Below are 17,814 nucleotides of genomic sequence, written 5' to 3'. Positions count from 1 at the left end.
CTAGTGATTGGTTTTCTCTGTCCAGTTGGGGAAAAGACAAGAATGAAGATTTTTAATACAAAGCAAAGATATTTAGATTATGAATTAGGGAAAAAAATTAATAATAAAAATAGACAATATGGTGCAGACTACATAAGCAAATTGTCATCTCATTAACTGGAAATTTTCAATAATAATTAGACCAACAGCTGTCATTAATAGTCAAGGTTGCTAGTGTTGTTCACGGTGTAAGGTGAATAGATACATGTATTACATGATAACAGTCTTTGCCCATCTTTCATTTTCTATAGCTGATACATTTGGCAAGGCACTCTAGACTTGTTACATTGGTTATAAAATAATTGGTTAATGGGAGGCTTTTTTATTTGTAGAGGATACTTCAATAACAAATAATTTTTAAGAATTCTGATTGTGTAATTAAGATAACAGTGTTACAAGGATGGCAGAATAATAGGTAAGGAAATTATAAAGATTACTTACTGGCTTTGGATGCAGAATTCTATTAACAATAGCAGTGAGTTTGCTATTATGAGTTCCTTTTGCTCTGTTATTTGAGTATTTTGGTATCATACATTTTTTTCTGATTGAGGTTCATAACAAGGAACTGGAAATTCTGATGAACAATCATCCCATACAGATATACACAGGGCTGAAGCATGGCTTACCCACTTGAAAGAAGAGAAATAACATCAAAATTATGGCATCTTTCTTAAATGTTTGTAAGAGCTACTAAGACAGCATTTCATAGCGTGATCCATAACAAGCTCAAAAGCAACTTAGGAACAGTGAAAAAACCACCTAGAGAGCATAAGTTATGTATAGGCCTTCAATACATATTGCAGATGAAAAGTGAAAGTGAGTGAAGGTTTTAATTCTCATTCCATGTTGGTACCAGTTGTCTGTTGGTGGTTGAAAGCAAGGCATGCCTGCAGCTCAGTTTCTTGTGTTTGATGTTTGATATAAGAGCTTAAAGATATGTTAGACATGTAAAGTCTTACTGAAGCATTTATTTAGATGCATAAATAGAGAGTACTATCAAACATCACTGCTTTCATTTTACACATTAAGCAAATTACTTAAATTGTAGCTCCCTGTATTTTCAGATTTTCTGTGAAAGAACGTGACAATATTTATCTCTCTTTTTGTCTTGAGTTTAGGAACTGATTGTATATTTTTTATTACATACATGTTTTGGGTGTTTTTTTCTAGGTGCTGCATAATGGACTTGTGATGGAAATGAATCATCCAACAGCTGGGAGGATAGCTGTTCCAGGTTAGATGTTTAATTCTTTTTTCTAAATGGAGCTTGAAATTAAATGCTACATGACATCCTGAGTAGTTCTGGAACTCAGCTGAGGACATGACACATCTTCACATTTCACTCAAATGAACAAAATTTTAACCAGGAAGATGTTTGTGCTCATATTCATTCCGGTAGCAGAAAAATGGGTTAAAATGTGTGTCAGAATAGCTTCTGGTTTTCATCGGTCAGTTGTCATAAAACATGAACATGGATTTGATAATATTTGCAAACTCCCACTGCTAGAAATATTACTGCTAAATCATCCACACGAATATGTGAATCTGGTTTTGATTTAGGTCTATTTTGCAAGTTACACAGGCTTCTTTTAGGGACATTTCTATTGTAAAAAATCATAAAAAACAAGAAAGAGGAAGGAAGTTCATACTGAAGGTTTCATTACACTATTTTGTTTAATGAGATTAGACATAAAGCTCTGCAATGATGAAGTCTTAAATAGCTATTTTGGATTTCCAAAGAGTACAGGAGCAATAAAGTAGTTTCTCCTCTTTCAAGCTTTAAGTGGCTCAGGACTTGGAGCTGGTGTAGCTTTACTTCCATTGGAGTTAGTTATGCAATGGGGTTAGGTTCATCTAGAGCCATTGTGAAAATTCTCATTCAGATCCTCACAGTTGGCTCTGTTTTGACAACTGGGTCTTATCTGATAATCTACTCGCTATTGGGTCAACTTTTTCTGCTTCTCTGTGCTTTTCTCTCTCCCAAGCCACATTGAGAATTGTTTCCTCCCTCATTCAAAGCACCATGTCATTTTTATTTTTATAACATCTTCTCCTTACATTGTGATTTTCTGTGCCAAATTCCACCCTCTGACACAGCATCCAGTTGTCATCAATTTCAGTTGACTTGAGCACATGTAGTGGTAAGAAGAATTTGACCTATAAAATTTATCTTAATTTGCACATCCTGGAATCACACTGGGATGCAGAAAGAATTATTTGAAAGAAATCAATCCCACATTAGATCATGTTTTCTGCATTAATAGAGGGGGTGTTTTGTGTGTGTGTATGCTTCATATTTGCTCTTTATCACAGTTTGCATTCCACATTTGGTCCCACTAGGCTTGGATGTTTGGTTGATTGTATTAAAAAATATTTCTCTAATTTAGATGCACATATCTGGAAATAGTGATCCTTTTGTTTTAGTTTCTAACAGAAAAGTAATCCTGGTTTATTTATCCAAAATGAAAAGACTAATAAGGGTTTTGATTTAATTCTTTTTAAAGAACTGGGCAGAAAAGCCTTGCAGATGGTAGAGAAAGTGCGTAAGGTTTTCATGTTGCATACAATGTATAATCTATCTTACAGAAAGCAAATACTCCTTAAGGGGATAGGTTAAACTGCAAGAAGAGGAAGGAGATGAAAGGAATGTTCTAATGTCTGTCAGCAGCGATAGAATGTATTGGCAAGAGAGAGAGTTTTTACATAGGTAAGCCACAGTACTTTCCAAATCCTTAGTTATTTTTTATTTTATTAAACCAGTGACACTGCACTAAACTAAAATAAATCATCTTAATCTCTAATGGTTTGCCATTTAGATAGGATTCTATGAAGAGTTTCTTGTATTGAAGCAGATGGCTGAAATGATTATTGGATATTTGAGCAGGAAAAGGAGAATTCCTTCCTTTCCTGGCATGGGAGGATAAGGAGGGGAGAGGCAGGGGAGGGAAGAGTGAAGGACACTCATTCAGTGTGAACAGAATGGACCTATTGATATCACTGGAAAGACAGTGCATTACTCTGTCCAAAAATTAGAGTGCGTAAGTGAGTTTGGCCACTGTTGATGGTAGGTAATGGAAGTACCCTGGAGTTGTCCTGGTCAATGATGTATCTGAAGAGTACAGGGAAGAGCATGCAGAGAAGGCCTCTGGTAGATAAACTGTTTCTCAATGACTATTTAAAATAGTAACAACTTTTTTTTTTTCAGTGTGATTGTATTTGAGTATATTGTATTTGGTAGAGAACAACTTTACTAAGCTCTCAGTGTCTGGCTCAAGGTTGCTTAATAAAGATATTAATGTGAATGTTGAAAATGAATAGACTAAAAATGTCTCTCATTGAAGAGACTGGGGAGACTCTGATCCCAAAATAAAAAAGGATGACTATTACTTCTTAACCATATAAGCCAGATTTTAATGTGTCTTTTCGTAATTGAATTGGACATCACACTTGAGGCTTTTGACAGAGGTCAGAGGTGCTGCCAACTAAAGTTGTGCTGCCAGTGACATATACTTATTGAGTGAGAGCATGATGGCAGATTTCAGCTCCAAGTACCACAGTTGGCCTCTGTGTCTAGCATATTGGTTTGGAGTAGGCCTTCTCCAGGCATATCCCCACTCTGACAGTGGGTTCAAATCTGTATATGAATCCTGACTTGTAGATTTCGCATCTTGAAATTCTGAGGAATTTTGCCATTGACTTTAATGTAGGCTACATTTTTAACGTTGCATTTGGTGATTCATACCCCTCCTTTGCTTAAGTATCTTTTTGTATGGTTATTGAATTTGACTCTTTCCACACCTAGTCAATGCTTTCCCTCTTGCCTTTTTTTATAATTCCCAGCCTAAGATATAATGTGTACCAATAAACACATTGTAAGGTACTAGTGGAACTGGAATGGAGAAGTCACATTATAAAAAACATATTTCTGTTCATTTTTCTTTTCAAAATGCATATTGATGGTAGGAGACATACAGACCTTTTATATATATATATATTTCTTGCTTCAAGCATTGAAAAAATATCTTTGCACATATACACTGCTGTTACCATTAGCAAGATATCTTAGATTCAAGAATGGATGTGAAAAAGGGAATTCATGATGTCTAACTAAGAGTGACTGTGTAAAAGATTGTAAGACTATTTTAAAGAAAGATGTGGTTCTGTGGTAGTTGAGTGATTTTATTAGGATGTTTCACGTATACCATTCAGGATATTCATGTCATAAAGTTATTCTAGAGCTGACTTGTCGTATAAATATACATATACTTGGCATATCATATATACAGAGGGTGCAATACTGTGAGAGATCCTTGCTTGAGTCCCAAAGGCCTGGAACTGTACTGCACTCATTGTTTGCAGGACTGTTTCATCCGATTGCAGGGCTCTACTGATGAATCTCTTCTGGCTCTATATCCGAAGTCAGCTTCATCATCTTTAGTTTGGGGCAGGGCTCTGAAGATGGTCACAATCTGGAGCACCTCAGCTGGAGAGGCTGAGGAACAGGGGCTGGTTCAGCCTGGGGAAAAATCAGCTTCAGAGAGGCCTGGCAGCAGCCCCCCAGCACTGACAGGTAGGTTATCAACTTGAAGAGCCAGGCTCTTCCACAGCAGTGCATGGTGAGAGGATGAGACAAGAGATTCAGGCTGGCTATCGGGAAAGTCTTTTTCATCATGATGACAACCAGGCAGTGGAGCATGTTGCCCAGAGTGGTTGTGCAGGCTCTGTTCTTGGAGGTTTTCAGGAAACAACTAGATAAAGCCATGAGCAATGTAGTCTGACCACACACCTGACCCTGATTTGAGCAAGAGCTTGGACTGGAGACCTCCTGAAGTCCTTTCCAACTTGGGTTATGTTCTTATCCTGTGATTAACCTCAGCATCTCCTCACTCAGCTCTGTTGTGCTTGGCCTTTTCCGTTGAGTTCTGGAGGGAAATGATATAGTTTTAAGAAAATGGGAAATGTAGAACACAGAAAGTACTTTTGAGGGCAAAAAATGATAGGGGAGAGATGTTTTATAGAGTGCCAGATTGCAGATAATGCTGGATGGCACAGAGACAATATAGTTAAGTGAAGGAACAAAATTTCAAGAAGCTGTAGCAGCTAGGTTACTCTTGAACTACTTTGCCAAAGAGTAATGGACTTTTCTGAAGAGCTGTAGCATATGGGTTTCTGGGACCCACTGAGTAATTTATTCTAAGTTGCAATGTGGAGCATAATGGATTACCAACCCATACTGATTATGTAGAAAAAGCTAATGGATGCAATGCAGTCTTGCCTAAACCTTTTCCATTATCGTCTATTTTATATGGGTTAGGAAACTCAAATAATAATATTCCCAACTTCTGCATTATCTAGTGTCTAATGTTGACTTTTAAAAGCTGCCTGTTTATTGTAGTCAAAACAGAGTTTGTAATATGATTATTTTTTTTTAAAGGAAAAAACACAATGCATTGAGCTGTCCCTAACAAACCAACCTTTGTAGAATTTATTAACTAACAGGAACCTCTGTGAAATAAACCTCGTTTCTGACCCCTTCTAAGCCTTAGCGAATTGGGGATTTGGATATAAGCCTACACTTCGGAATCATCTCTCATCAAACAGGAAACAATATAACTGTAGAAATCATGTAAAACACCTCTTCCAGACAAAACAACTATTCTTAGTTTTGATAGTGTTTATATTATACATTCTCCTCATCCCCGTTTCCTGAGCTGATAAACACTATTTCTGTCCTTTGGCCCATGATCTGGATCAAGGATGTCTTTATTGCTCAGAAAGGCAAATTTCATACCTGGCTTTGTGATTTCCTTCAGTGCTCTTGAGATAATGGGGGGGGGGGGGGGCTGCTCCAAGCTCAGTTAGGAAAGGCAGTACAGGATTCCTCCTTGGCATAGATTTCTTGGACTGAATTCAGGCAATCTATGTTAATTAATCAACCCACTCAGGAGAAATGTCCCTTTTTCCGGTCTTCTCCTGTCACTGTGCATTACAAATATAGTACTGAAAGAGGAAAGACTTTTTTTTTAGAGATAGACTTTTCCTGTTGTATGATTCATTAAATAGTGTCGTGGTTCCATGGAGACTAATTGCCATCAATCTCTTAGAAGAATGGTTTTAAGGAACAAGACGAAGAGGCAAGAAATCCAATAGGACTTCCTTACTATGCCACAGATTTCTTCCTTAACCTTGGACAAATCGCTCTCTGTGTCTCACCTTACTAATTGTTTGCAGTTTTTCAGATCTTAATTAATAGTTGAAAAATACTTTGATTTCTAAGTGAAGGAAGTTCTTGGAAAAACTCTATGTATTATTTTAAATATGTATTCCTATTTATTGTGTGTGTATGTATTTATACTTATTTTCTCCGTGTATGGGGAAGACCAGTTATAGTTGTGGAAATAACAGTGGGGTATCTATGTGTTTGATCAATACATTTCAATACAGGGAGCAGGTATGGCTGTTAGTGATACATGCTATCTTTTTTTGATCATTTAATGTAAGTGCAGTGGGGGAAGCTTCAGTAGGACTAGATATATGGCAGAGAAAAGTGATTCCTTCATGGGGGAAGTTTGCAGGAAATTAAGGAAGTCTGTACTCCAATCCATCGTTTCCTGCAGCTAGGAGATCCCACAATATAGGAACAACAACAACAACATAAAAAATCCCAACAATTTTTTTTTGCAATGAACCTCTGCTTGAACTTCTGATTCTGTCTGCTTCTCATCAGGCAGTTTTTACATATGCGTGTGTGCACGCGTGTGTGTGTGCATGCGTGTGCATAACTGATGTTGATTGAAAAATTTTAATTTCACTTCACTATTTATGGTACATTGGAGACAAACAGTTTCACCGGCATTACCGTTACCTCACTCGCCTTTTTTAGTCATCAGGGCTGACTGTTTATGTCTTTTACATTCATAGAGCTGATTTCAATTTTGAGGAATTCAGGACCATTACAGGAACTCGGCAGAAATGATGTATGACAGCACACTTAGCTATCCTCAAAATACTTCAAAAAATCTTAATAAATATATAAACAATATATTCATACTGATTGCAAAAGCAGAAAAGAAAGAGGTGGTTGGAATGGCAAGGAATATGTTATAAGCTTCAGGATTATGTAGAACAGGCTAGTCTATGTTTTTAATGAATGATACTTTAATTTGGAATCTCTTAAGATTCCTTTTAAAGTAAGGCATAAGCAACAAGCCTTTTCATATTTTTGCTCCTATGTCATATGTTTCCAGAGTATTTCTCTACTGTATATTTTAAAATTTGCTATACGTCCCAGAATAGTCTTAGTGCCACAGTTAATACTTTTAAAGTTAATGTTTTGAGGAAGAAAATCCAGCTGTCTCTTACCTAGTTCTGGGACTTCGGTTGTTGGGAGAAATTAAGAAATAGTGGAAGTCTTTTCCATCATGCTCAGAGTAACTGAGTAGCGGTACTGAGTGGGACCAACAGTGTTACTCAGGCAGCGGCGCTCCAGGACTGGTCTTCTGAGCTGGACTTTGGCAGACCCTAGGTTTTTCTGTCTTTCTTTAAGTTGCGGCAATCAAAGTATGGTTTCTTGCATCATGTGTTTGTTTCCAGGACCCAACACTGCCATAGTGGGAGGGGAAATAAAAATATTTCAGTGGACAAGTGGGGACATTTTCCTACTTTGTACGTTATAAGGCAAGTAAAATGGTGGTTGAAGTTTTGCTAAATGTTGATCGGTAATTATACTTCTACTTACTGGACAATATTTTCTTTGTATTTTCCTTCATGTGTCCTAAGATATGCTAGGATTTTCTTTAAACTGGAAATAATAGTTCCTTGTGGAGAGTAAACTAAACAGTATCACCTTTCTGTTACATGGGGGGGCGGAGGGGGAAGTTGAAGTATTAACTGAATAACCAAATAAACTCATTAATTTCCCACCAACGGTCATAGTCCTAGAATTCAGCTTTGTTTAAAACTATTTTTTTTTTGTTCTGTTTAAATGTGTTTCCCACTTCTTTATATGTAAGTAACAGCAACTTAGAAAGTACTTGTTTAACCCTCACTCTGTAACATACACAGCCAGGTGCTCACACAGTTCAGGGTGTGTGATTGTAAAGATATATCTGCATGCCTCGGGTGCATTGTAAAACAGCCAAATTACTTCAACACCCATAAATTGTAAGTATATCTTTATGATCTTTAATAATTATTGGATAAGAAAAGGAATCTACTGTCAGCTAAAAAAGTTTGGTTTATTAAATGTAAAAATATGTTTCAAACATTCAGACAATTTTACATAATCCCTGGGATACTGAGTATACTAATCCTCATTTGTATTTCCACCATGTCATCTTGACCCAAGCTCTGCCTCCCCCTGAATGGAAAGAGTGATTGGACTTAAACTGTTTTCTGTGAACCTAGACTGAACAATTTTATGGTCAGCAGTGGCCATTAGATCATGTAGTTTGCCTTCTTATGGCATTGGCTATAGAATTTCATCAATTTAATTCTTTCACATGTGTTTGACTACAGTTTGTCTTATACAGAATTCCTCAAGAGATGGAAAATTCATCAAATGTTGCCTCTTTCTTTAAATGCCCGTTCAGGTTCATTTAAAAAAAAAAAAAAAAACAAAACTGCCATGATTCTAATTCAGTTTTACCTAGTTATATAGAGCAACAATATTTTGTTCATGTCTTTCATGAGCTTTAACTACTTTTGTGTTCTCCTCATGAAAGTACTTACATGATAGAAGTCACATCTAGATAACTTTTTGACAAACTATGTATAGTAATTTGCCCAGGTCTTTTCAAGTCTGTTGTGTAAGCAAAGTGCAGCAGCTTTGTCTTTTTATTGCAGTCTGTATACTGTGTATTTACAGGAAAAATTTGCAGTTTATATAGTGCATCACAAACCTCCTGCCTGACTCCGGGCAAGTCCCTTAGCCCATGAAATTACATTTCTCACTTCTTCATCCAAAAAAATGAGATAATAGAACTCATAAGTAACTATGAAGCATAAATATGCTCATTTTTTTCCCAAATTGTAATAATGACAATACATGAAATTTGATGCTCTGGGATTGGGTAAAAATGAGGGCCAAAATAAGGCTTATACAGTTAACTTTATTGTTCACTTGATTAGGAGCCTACCACCAGTCTATAACATGTACCTGTTGTGGGTTAATAAATTTACATATATTTAACTTTTTTATCTGTAACTCCTGAAGTAGGGCATATTTAGGTCCTCTTAGTCACTGTGAACTTGCAATTATTTTTGATCCTCTTCCTTGTACTTCCTACAGTTCTTTCTAGTAATGTTCTGCCCAGAAATTAATCCCGTGTTGCATCAAAATCTCTTTTAAAAAGACCAGTATTGCCTAACTTACAGATATGAGGTGTCTGCCCATGCAGTAAAAATTACATTGATCTATTTAGCTGTTATGCTGCATTTCAAGCTCATGTCTAATTTGCTTGCCAATTTAATCCTGAAGACTGTGTCAGTGTTACTATTTCCAGATGTATACTTCCATTTAAGTGCCAGCGTTTCAGGTTATTTTTCTCCAGATACATTTTTTTTCCCCAATATGAATAGAGCGCAATGTTTTTGATGCTTCTTATCTCTCTAGATCCCTTTAAGTGGTCAATGAAGACACAATTTTATTGGGTAAATTTGAATTCAACAAGCTCTTCACCTATTCTAAAACTTGTGCCTGCTATTACTGTTGATACATTCACCAGCAGATCTTCCTTGCACAAAAGCCCTGCTTCAAAACACAAGCGTGGTGATTTGGACTTGAGTCTTGATTATTCCAAATGATGCTTTAATAATTTATCTATCAAAAATAAAGCATTGCTGCCACTTCTTTTGCCCCCTGCCATTTTGCTAACTGTTCTGAAGCTCTTTTGGGGTTCTGGAAGGGTAGGAAATTTCCAAGAGTTTTTCCAAATGTTTCATGAATACATGTGATTTTTTTTCCCCAGATTTTTATTTAGATGATGTTATTCACCAAATTTGTTCCAAACTTGCAAATACTGTTTTGTTAAACGTAAACTTTTTTTTTTTTTGTCAAATAAAAGTAGCTTGTCCATCCTATCACTGTTTGCAAAAGGTTTAAACCAAGGCAGAACAGATGTGAACTAGCTTAATCCAAGGTCTATTGAAAACATTAGGCATTGGGTCAAGACTCAATTAGAAAAATCTTCCTAATACAGTTTGTTAAGGTACTGAACAGAATCCCCTAAGAAGACATAGAATCCCTGTTTTTTTCGCTGTCTGAAACTAGACTGAACATAGCAGTAAATAAAAAAGTTTACCCATATAAAAAGCAGATAATTGTTCTATTAAAAGTGACGGATAACTTAATTTTAAAATTTGGTGTCAGTTCATTGCTTTAAATTAAGGTTGTTCAGAGATCCTGCCTGTGGCAGGCCAATAAAAAATTTATATTGATTTGTGTGTAAGTAGAGTGTTCCTCCTGGGTTTTGAACGGGATGCAGAGATGAAATGAGGCAGATGCTTGCAGATTGGAACAAGCTTTTTAATATTCTTTGCAAGCTGGTTTTAGAAGCATCAAAAGGAACATAAAATCAGGCGCATTTGTGAAGAGAGGCGGTGCAATTTATAAACAAACGTGGGGCAAACAAAATTTCAAAGCTGATCATGTGCAAATACCAAATTTCAGTTGTCCAACTTGTACATACTAAAAGCACAACTGCATGCACACATCTGCAGTTCCCAGCCCATGAACACAGACATACTTATGCAAGCTTGTATAAACTCATAGCAATGTGATAGTATTCTAAAGAAATTACAAGATTAGCAGTAAAAAATTAAACTGTATTGCTTTGACTATGAGATTTAGATTCCTATATGAGTAAATCTATGATAAAAACTGTCCTGTAATTTGCTGAGTTACATTTGGGAATTGCTTTCTCTTTCTCAAAGAACTGGGTAGTACAATTTTCAGCTGGAGTTGAGCTAGTGCTTTTTCTTTTGAGCCAGGTTAATTTCTGGTGATGCCATGCAGCCACTTCTTCCTAGCTTTACTGCCCATGCAGTATGTTTTTTCAGTGTCACCTAGTCTGAACTATTTTGGATTACTGAAATGGTCAGTGAACTTGTCTCCCTGGAAAACACACCTTATAAAAATGGAAGAAGTTCATATGATGGGGGCACACCTCAAATACAGGTCTTATATAAGGAAAATTGTTAGCTTTCAGGTCTCATTCCTCAGCCAGACCCTAACCGTTATCTGGGCTCCCAGCACAATTCTGTGTTGTCTTCTCAGCCACCTGAATCTTAAGAGGTTGAGAAGCTAAAGCGGAACAGCTGGGAGGCACTGCCCTGGGAACATCAGCGGTATCTGTGCTGTGCCAGGGATCAGAAGGAGTTGTGCTGATAGCAAAGAAATTAAAATAGGACTTACGATACATAGAACTACACTGCTGGAGAACAGGAGTCATTTTTCATGCTCAAAGCTTACCTTAGGCAGTTGCAAAATCTAACAGCTTTGACCAAGAAACTGGTGGTTCACAGCAAATGGCATAGTGTCAGGGTGGAGAAGAGAAGGCTCACGCTGAAAGATCCTTGCTAGTTGGTGTCAATGGTTAGTCAAACCGGTATTCTAAATTTCTGAAATTCTGTAGTACTTGTTATGTTTCAGTTCTGGTTAAGGTTCAGTGAAAACTTTGAAATAATAGGTGAAATTGAATTCCAGTCTGAGACAAAGTAATAATTAGAAACTCTTTTGGTTTCATATGTGGTTTGACTCTTGGGATATAAATTTTTGTGGAAGTCCTTCGAATACTTCATTTAGAAATAGAAAAAACTCTTTGCAAAGGTGATCACTTTCTATACAATCCTATCAGATATTTCCTTAATGATATAGTGAGTTACATACTTGATCATGTGAATGCACCACTGTCGTGGTTTATCCCCACACTGCTGCTCACTCACCCCGCCCCAGTGGGGTGAGGAGGAGAATCAGAAGAAAAAGGTAAAATTCATGGGTTGGGATATAGACAGTTTACTGGGGCAGCAAAGGAAGATAAAAAGTAACAACAACACTACTTAGAATATACAAAGCAGTGGTATGCAATTGAATTTGCTTACCTGACCTGATGCCCAGCCTGTCCCCAAGCAATGACCCCTACTCCCCAGCCAGCACCCTTTATATCTGGAGCGTGATATATATCATGGTATGGAATAGCCCTTTGGCCAGTTTGGGTCAGCTGTCCTGGCTGTGTCCCTTCCCAGCTTCTTGTGAAAATTAACTCTATCCTAGCTGAAAACCAGGACAACCACTTACTATTTTGTATGTGCAAGCCAGGTGTTTATGTAAATAAACAAAGTGTACAGTTCTGTTGTTTCCTTTGGATATGCCTATATTTTAAAATCTGGCCTTCACCTCCCACTTTACACTTAGACACTTTACAGATCAGTAAATTTGGCAAAGGAGGCTGTTTTGCCAAATATTCTAGTTTTCACATTTATTCATATTTAGAGGAATAGAGAATATAAAGATGGGGTATAGATTTTTGTGTTGGTAGTATTTACCTTTGCTACCTCCCTAGATTGCTAGAATAAGAACTAGTGTTGTAATTCCTGAGAGGGAATTTTTACTTCCTGATTCCCTAACTGCTCACAAATCAATGTCCCCACTGTATGATTTAATAGTTGTTTTCTCTCAAAACTGAATGCACAGTTTTATAGCCTACCCTGCTACTCCTCATTTTCCCTCGGATTTCCTGAGAAAAAACATCAGAAAATGCTGATGTGTCCTTTTGCTCCTCATAGGTTCAGGTACCGTGCTGTAGCTTTCACCAGCTCTAGAAGAGTGTTGTGTAACTTTGGTATAGCTGCATGGCAATGTTAGATTGGAAGATACCATTTTGACCTATCCTTCAAGCACTTCTGTAATCCTGACACTGTAGAGAAAACTACTGGGGGGAAAACAGGAGAAATTGGAGGAGTAGCTCAGAATTTAATAGAAAACCCTTGGTGTCTTCTTATGAAGCCATTCACCTTCCAAGAGTCATTATTCTGACCTAATTTCAGTCTTTCAAAATGTTGGCTAGTGTGGAGATAATTTGGAACCTTCCTTCCAGTTGACTTTAAGAAAGCAAGCAATACCATGTTTACTACTTTAATATGACTTTTAGATTCTCACTGCTAGATGGTTCATCACTCAGGGCAGCATCACCCACAACCGACCTCCATGTGGCAATCTGGTACCATTTCCATGAATTTGTATTTACTCTCAAGATTTTTCTGTCAGATGTCCTCAAGTCTCAGTTATGTTTTTTTTAAATGAGGGAAGTTTGCAGCCAGTTGCTATATTGTGAGGCATAACATATACTTCTATTTTTCAGGCATTTTCAGAGATTAATATTCTTTTCCCCGGGTGTACGCAGACATGAATCAAAATGCTTCATTGAGTATATTTAGAAACTATAAGTATTATCTGGCTTTTGGAAACCAATATTATACTGGGCACCAGTTCCAATTAAATGTAATAATATATTGTACTTCTATAACATAAGTATGTATTACACCTGCAAATCAGATATGAATGTATATTATATACTGTTATAGAACATCACACTCTTGATACCTGTGGAGGTTATTTGGTATTAAACTGTAGTGAGAGAAGAACTAGGTAGTTTCAGTGTTAGAATTTATAAGCAAAGGTGATTCAGAAAATGCAGAAATCTGAATATTTTGTGTTTGAAATATTAACTTTTCTGTTTTTACAAAGTGTTGTATGAAGGAAATTATTGTAAATGAAAAGAAAGCTAAGCCTTGGTATCGTGCTGCATTTTTATCTGCTCATCTTTGAGCAGTATTTATGTGTAATTATAATTATCTGTGATATCAGACAGGAAAAAAACATTATTTCTTTATAAACAAGATTTAAAATATTGGGTACATTCAGGGAATTTACATGCTCTGATGATTCATGGTGATTACATTGTTGAAGATAAATGCTTTAGAAAGTTGTGGATAATTTTTAAACTCAAGATGAATGAATTAAACAAATGTTGTCTTATTTACAGTAAAGCATGTCCTCAGTAAAAGTGCTCTGCTCTTTTTTGAAGACTTGACTTGTATTTTCAGGAGCTTTGTCATCTAATTTTTCTAAATTTACTGTAATTAATAAGAAGTAATGATCAGTAATCAACTTAAATGTACCATAAAATATGGAACCTAATATATGCAAGACAAAATTTAAGCATTCCAATTCATGGTACACTTCGTAGTATATTGACTGATAATTACGCTGAGATATTAAGAGGATCCATTTGTAGAGGCTCTTTAAAAAGTCAAGAGGTAAGATCAAAAACTCAGTCATAATTTAGGAAATTTCTGTCTTCTAGTACTTAATGTCTCTACCTGAAGATATTTAGTAGTTCAAAATTTACTTCTATATTTGAGTAGTGCAACCATTACCACCTCCTATCTTGTAAAAAGAAATAAATCCTGCTCCAAGTGACCAGGGCATTTGAACCACCACTTTGGGGAGGAAGGACTGTGTGTTGGTTTGTTCATCATACTGGGATTATAGCTAATTTCCAGTTCATTGCTGCTTTTAGCTACTTAACTAGCAATACCTATGGGCCAAAGACACCAATCCAGGCAGGCATGTGATTATACTTAATTCAGGAGTTATTTCTGGGTGCAGATGTAATTGGTGTACAACTCACACAGCCTTTGAAAGACTTACAACTTTTGATTATACGTTGGATTCTTCCACAGGTCTCATATTTCCAGTCTTTCCTAAATAATGCAACGGCAAAATAAAATGACTGAGGCATGCTGGCAGAGAAAACAATTTTCTCCTGAACTTTAAGGTATACTGGCTATAAAGTTCACTTACCAGTGGTGTTCTCCCACTGGAAACATTCAGCCTATAATAAACAACAACCTGATTGAAAGGATGCACATCTATGTAGCTGGATGGGCCTGGGACGTGCAATGCAGAGAGACCCTCTCCTCAATGGAGCCCTCACACCTAGGTCAGAGCTTTTCAGGCACAGAACAGCATCACCATTCCCTTCCCTTCTCCCTTCCCTTCCCTATTCTGTTTTATTCTACACGCTCACCACGAGTCGCGTAATGATGAGACTGTTATTTGCCTGAAATGCCAGGGCTTGTTGAGCTCCAAAACCACTTTCAAGAACACATCACACAAAGGTTACAAGAGCAAGCAGGATTTTATTTTATGGTCTTTCCCTGAATCCATCCAGAGCCAGTGCTCACAATCGTGAGGACAGTGCGCGTGTGTAGCCAGGAGCAGGCTGACGCATTCTTCTGCTTAGGAAAAAACATGCCTTGCAGTCTGGCAAAGGCAAGGCACGGAGCTGCAGAAAGGAGCAGCAGCAATCCAGGACAAGCAGTCCCTGTTTCCCGAAGAGAGCGAGCGTGAAGGAGGAGGCTCAGGACCGACCACACACACACCCCAGAAGAAGACGACGACGTAGAAGAAGACGAGGAAGAAGAAGAGGCGGAGGTGTGTGGTACCGTGGGCTATTTTGCAAAGATTGGTGTGTAGCGATGACAAAAGCATGCTTTTGGCATTCCCAAGCTTGCTGCGCTGTGCTTCTTGGCCGGCGATGCGTGAAAAGCGCTCTTGTGCCTGCCATGCGCTTGGATTGCCCGCAGGGAGAGCTGCAAAGTGGCAGCTGCTGCTGCTGGTGGTGCAGCAAGGCTGGAGCCCTTCCAAAAACACAGGCTGTCTTGCAGAAGTAAGAACCCCTGGGGAAAGGGAGCCAAGGGAAGAGCAGAGCTCGCTCCCACGACGAAGCTGCACCGGGCAAGCGAGCCCGAAAGAGCCAGGGGCCGAGAGAGTGGCACCTTGGAGGTGCAAGAGCAGCAGGCAAGACCCTAGCGGCAAGGGGCCAGAGGAGCCCCGCTGAGGGGCTGTGCTCAGTGCTACAGAGGACAAGAAGCAAGCCCCGGGGGCCTCCCTTGGGGCCCGCCCTGCGGGTCTAGAAGGCTTCCTCCCCCCGGATGCGGGGCACGAGGGCCACCTTCGTGGAGCATGAGCAGCAGGCACCTGGCCAAAATGGCCCAAAGCAGGCCTGGCAAGGGGCCGGTGCTCAAAGCCGCGGAGGAAGGCAAAAAACCCCCGGGGACACTTGCTCGCCCACCGGGGGGAAAAAAAAGCCTTCCTCCCCCCAGCTGCAGGGCACGAGAGGCCATCTTCGTGGTGCATGAGCAGCAGGCAGTGACCGAGCCCAAATGGAGCGGAGGAGCCCTGACAACAAGTGGTCGTGCTCAGTGCTGCAGAGGAAGGCAAAAAACCCCCAGGTGCCAGTGCCAATCTGCCCCGGGGGAAAATTCCTTCCTGACCCCAGCAGCGCTGGCGATCGGCTATTCCCTGAGCACGTGAGCAAGACCGGCCTCCTCCTCCTCCTCCTCCTCCCACAGGCAGGCTGGTCACGCCTCCCAGGTGACAGATGCCCCAGCCCTGTTCTCCCTCAGCCTGCAGCCATCTCAGGGGCTTCCCAGAGTGGCCAAGTGCCCCTGGCCCCATCGACCTTGGGGGCAAGAATCCTTCCCGTGGGTGTCCGGCGGGACACCAGCGGGTGCTCCAAAGCACCGGGACCCCTTGGCAACCTCTCTGCATCCTCCCCTTTCTTACGGCTGCTGCCCCTGGCTCCACAGGGGATGAGGACAGCGAGATCTGCAGCGCTTCTCAAGGAGGCATTCCCTTGCTCTGGCCACGGCTATCCAGCGGAAAAGGCCCGATGGCCTCGGGCACCTCCAGGCGTTGGTGGTTCTTCTCATCTCCTGAGGGGCTTGCGTTTGTTCCCCTAAGGCTGAAGCAAGATTTCCATCCATCCATCCATCCGTCCGATGAGCTTTAGGAGTTGGCGTTGCAGCAGAGAACTCCCAGCAGCCTCATCCAGGTCTTCCTCCCTCAGCCTCTGCCGAGGAATTCCACCGGCTCCTCCCGAACTTAACTCTCAGATGGCTTCGAGCTGCCCGTGGGCCAGCTCTGGCAGCGGCACACGGGAGGATGCCCCTTTTATCCTGCCCCGGGGCATTGTGACTGCTGCGTTGCCGGGCGCTGCCACTGTGACATGGGGGTGATGAGGCCCCCCATGCGCAGCCCCGCCCACTGCAGCCCTGCCCACCGCCCCTCCGCCCAGCATCCTTCTGACAAAGGAAGGAAGGAGGGAACTCTGCAGAGACATGGAGAGCATGCATGATTTCCTCAGCATGCCTTCCCAATGCGCCAAGGGACCTTTGCTACTACACTCTTTACGGTGAGGTCTTCTTCTGGGAAAAAAGTCCTGCATTGTTTGGTCTTCTTGGCCATATTCTCCCTCGCATTTCAATAGCTCTTTTCCTCCTTTGGCCTTCATCCTTGGTACCTTTCTTGAAAGCCATGGCAGCCCTCTCAGCCTTTGTCTTGCTCCTTCCAGTCGGCGCCGCCTTCTTCTTCTGGAGGCCTGCCATGCTCCTCATCAACTGCTTAGCCTTTGTCTGCCTTTGTCCCAGAATTGGGGAACCCGAGGAATGCGAAACGGCCATAGTGGTACAGGTACAGGAGTGCTCAGCGGGGCTTTGCACACTGCTTGCCTTTCTTGCCTGACACACCAGAATGCATTTGCCTGGATCACACTGGTGGTGGCTCCTAGTACCCCTGAGACCTCCTCATGCCGCCAGCAGGAGCATTGGCCTACTCCAAGGTTTCCAAAGGGGAGCAGAAACTCCTGGTGCTCCACCTGACGTCGTGTTAGCTCTTTCTACCCTGCAGTTCTTCACGCAGGGTTTACTGAT

The 17,814-nt window shown here is 40.1% G+C and overlaps 1 protein-coding gene across 6 annotated transcripts in view; it reads left to right on the top strand.

The window, feature by feature from the left end:
* The window catches only part of SUGCT (succinyl-CoA:glutarate-CoA transferase), a 349,338-nt gene that overhangs the window by 292,162 nt on the left and 39,362 nt on the right, over window positions 1-17,814 (top strand). For all 6 annotated transcript variants that reach the window (XR_012834023.1, XM_075745342.1, XM_075745341.1 and 3 more), the window contains one exon: window positions 1,210-1,273. Coding sequence is in view for 5 of the 6 variants with exons in the window: in XM_075745342.1 (XP_075601457.1) it covers window positions 1,210-1,273 (64 nt within the window). In the remaining variant the exon portion in view is untranslated. The remainder of the gene's footprint in view (window positions 1-1,209; window positions 1,274-17,814) is intronic.

Source organism: Balearica regulorum, chromosome 2 (assembly GCF_011004875.1).
Source record: "Balearica regulorum gibbericeps isolate bBalReg1 chromosome 2, bBalReg1.pri, whole genome shotgun sequence".
Lineage (NCBI taxonomy): Eukaryota > Metazoa > Chordata > Aves > Gruiformes > Gruidae > Balearica > Balearica regulorum.
Note: the sequence above shows the minus strand (reverse complement) of the source record. Positions and strands in the feature narration are given on the sequence as shown.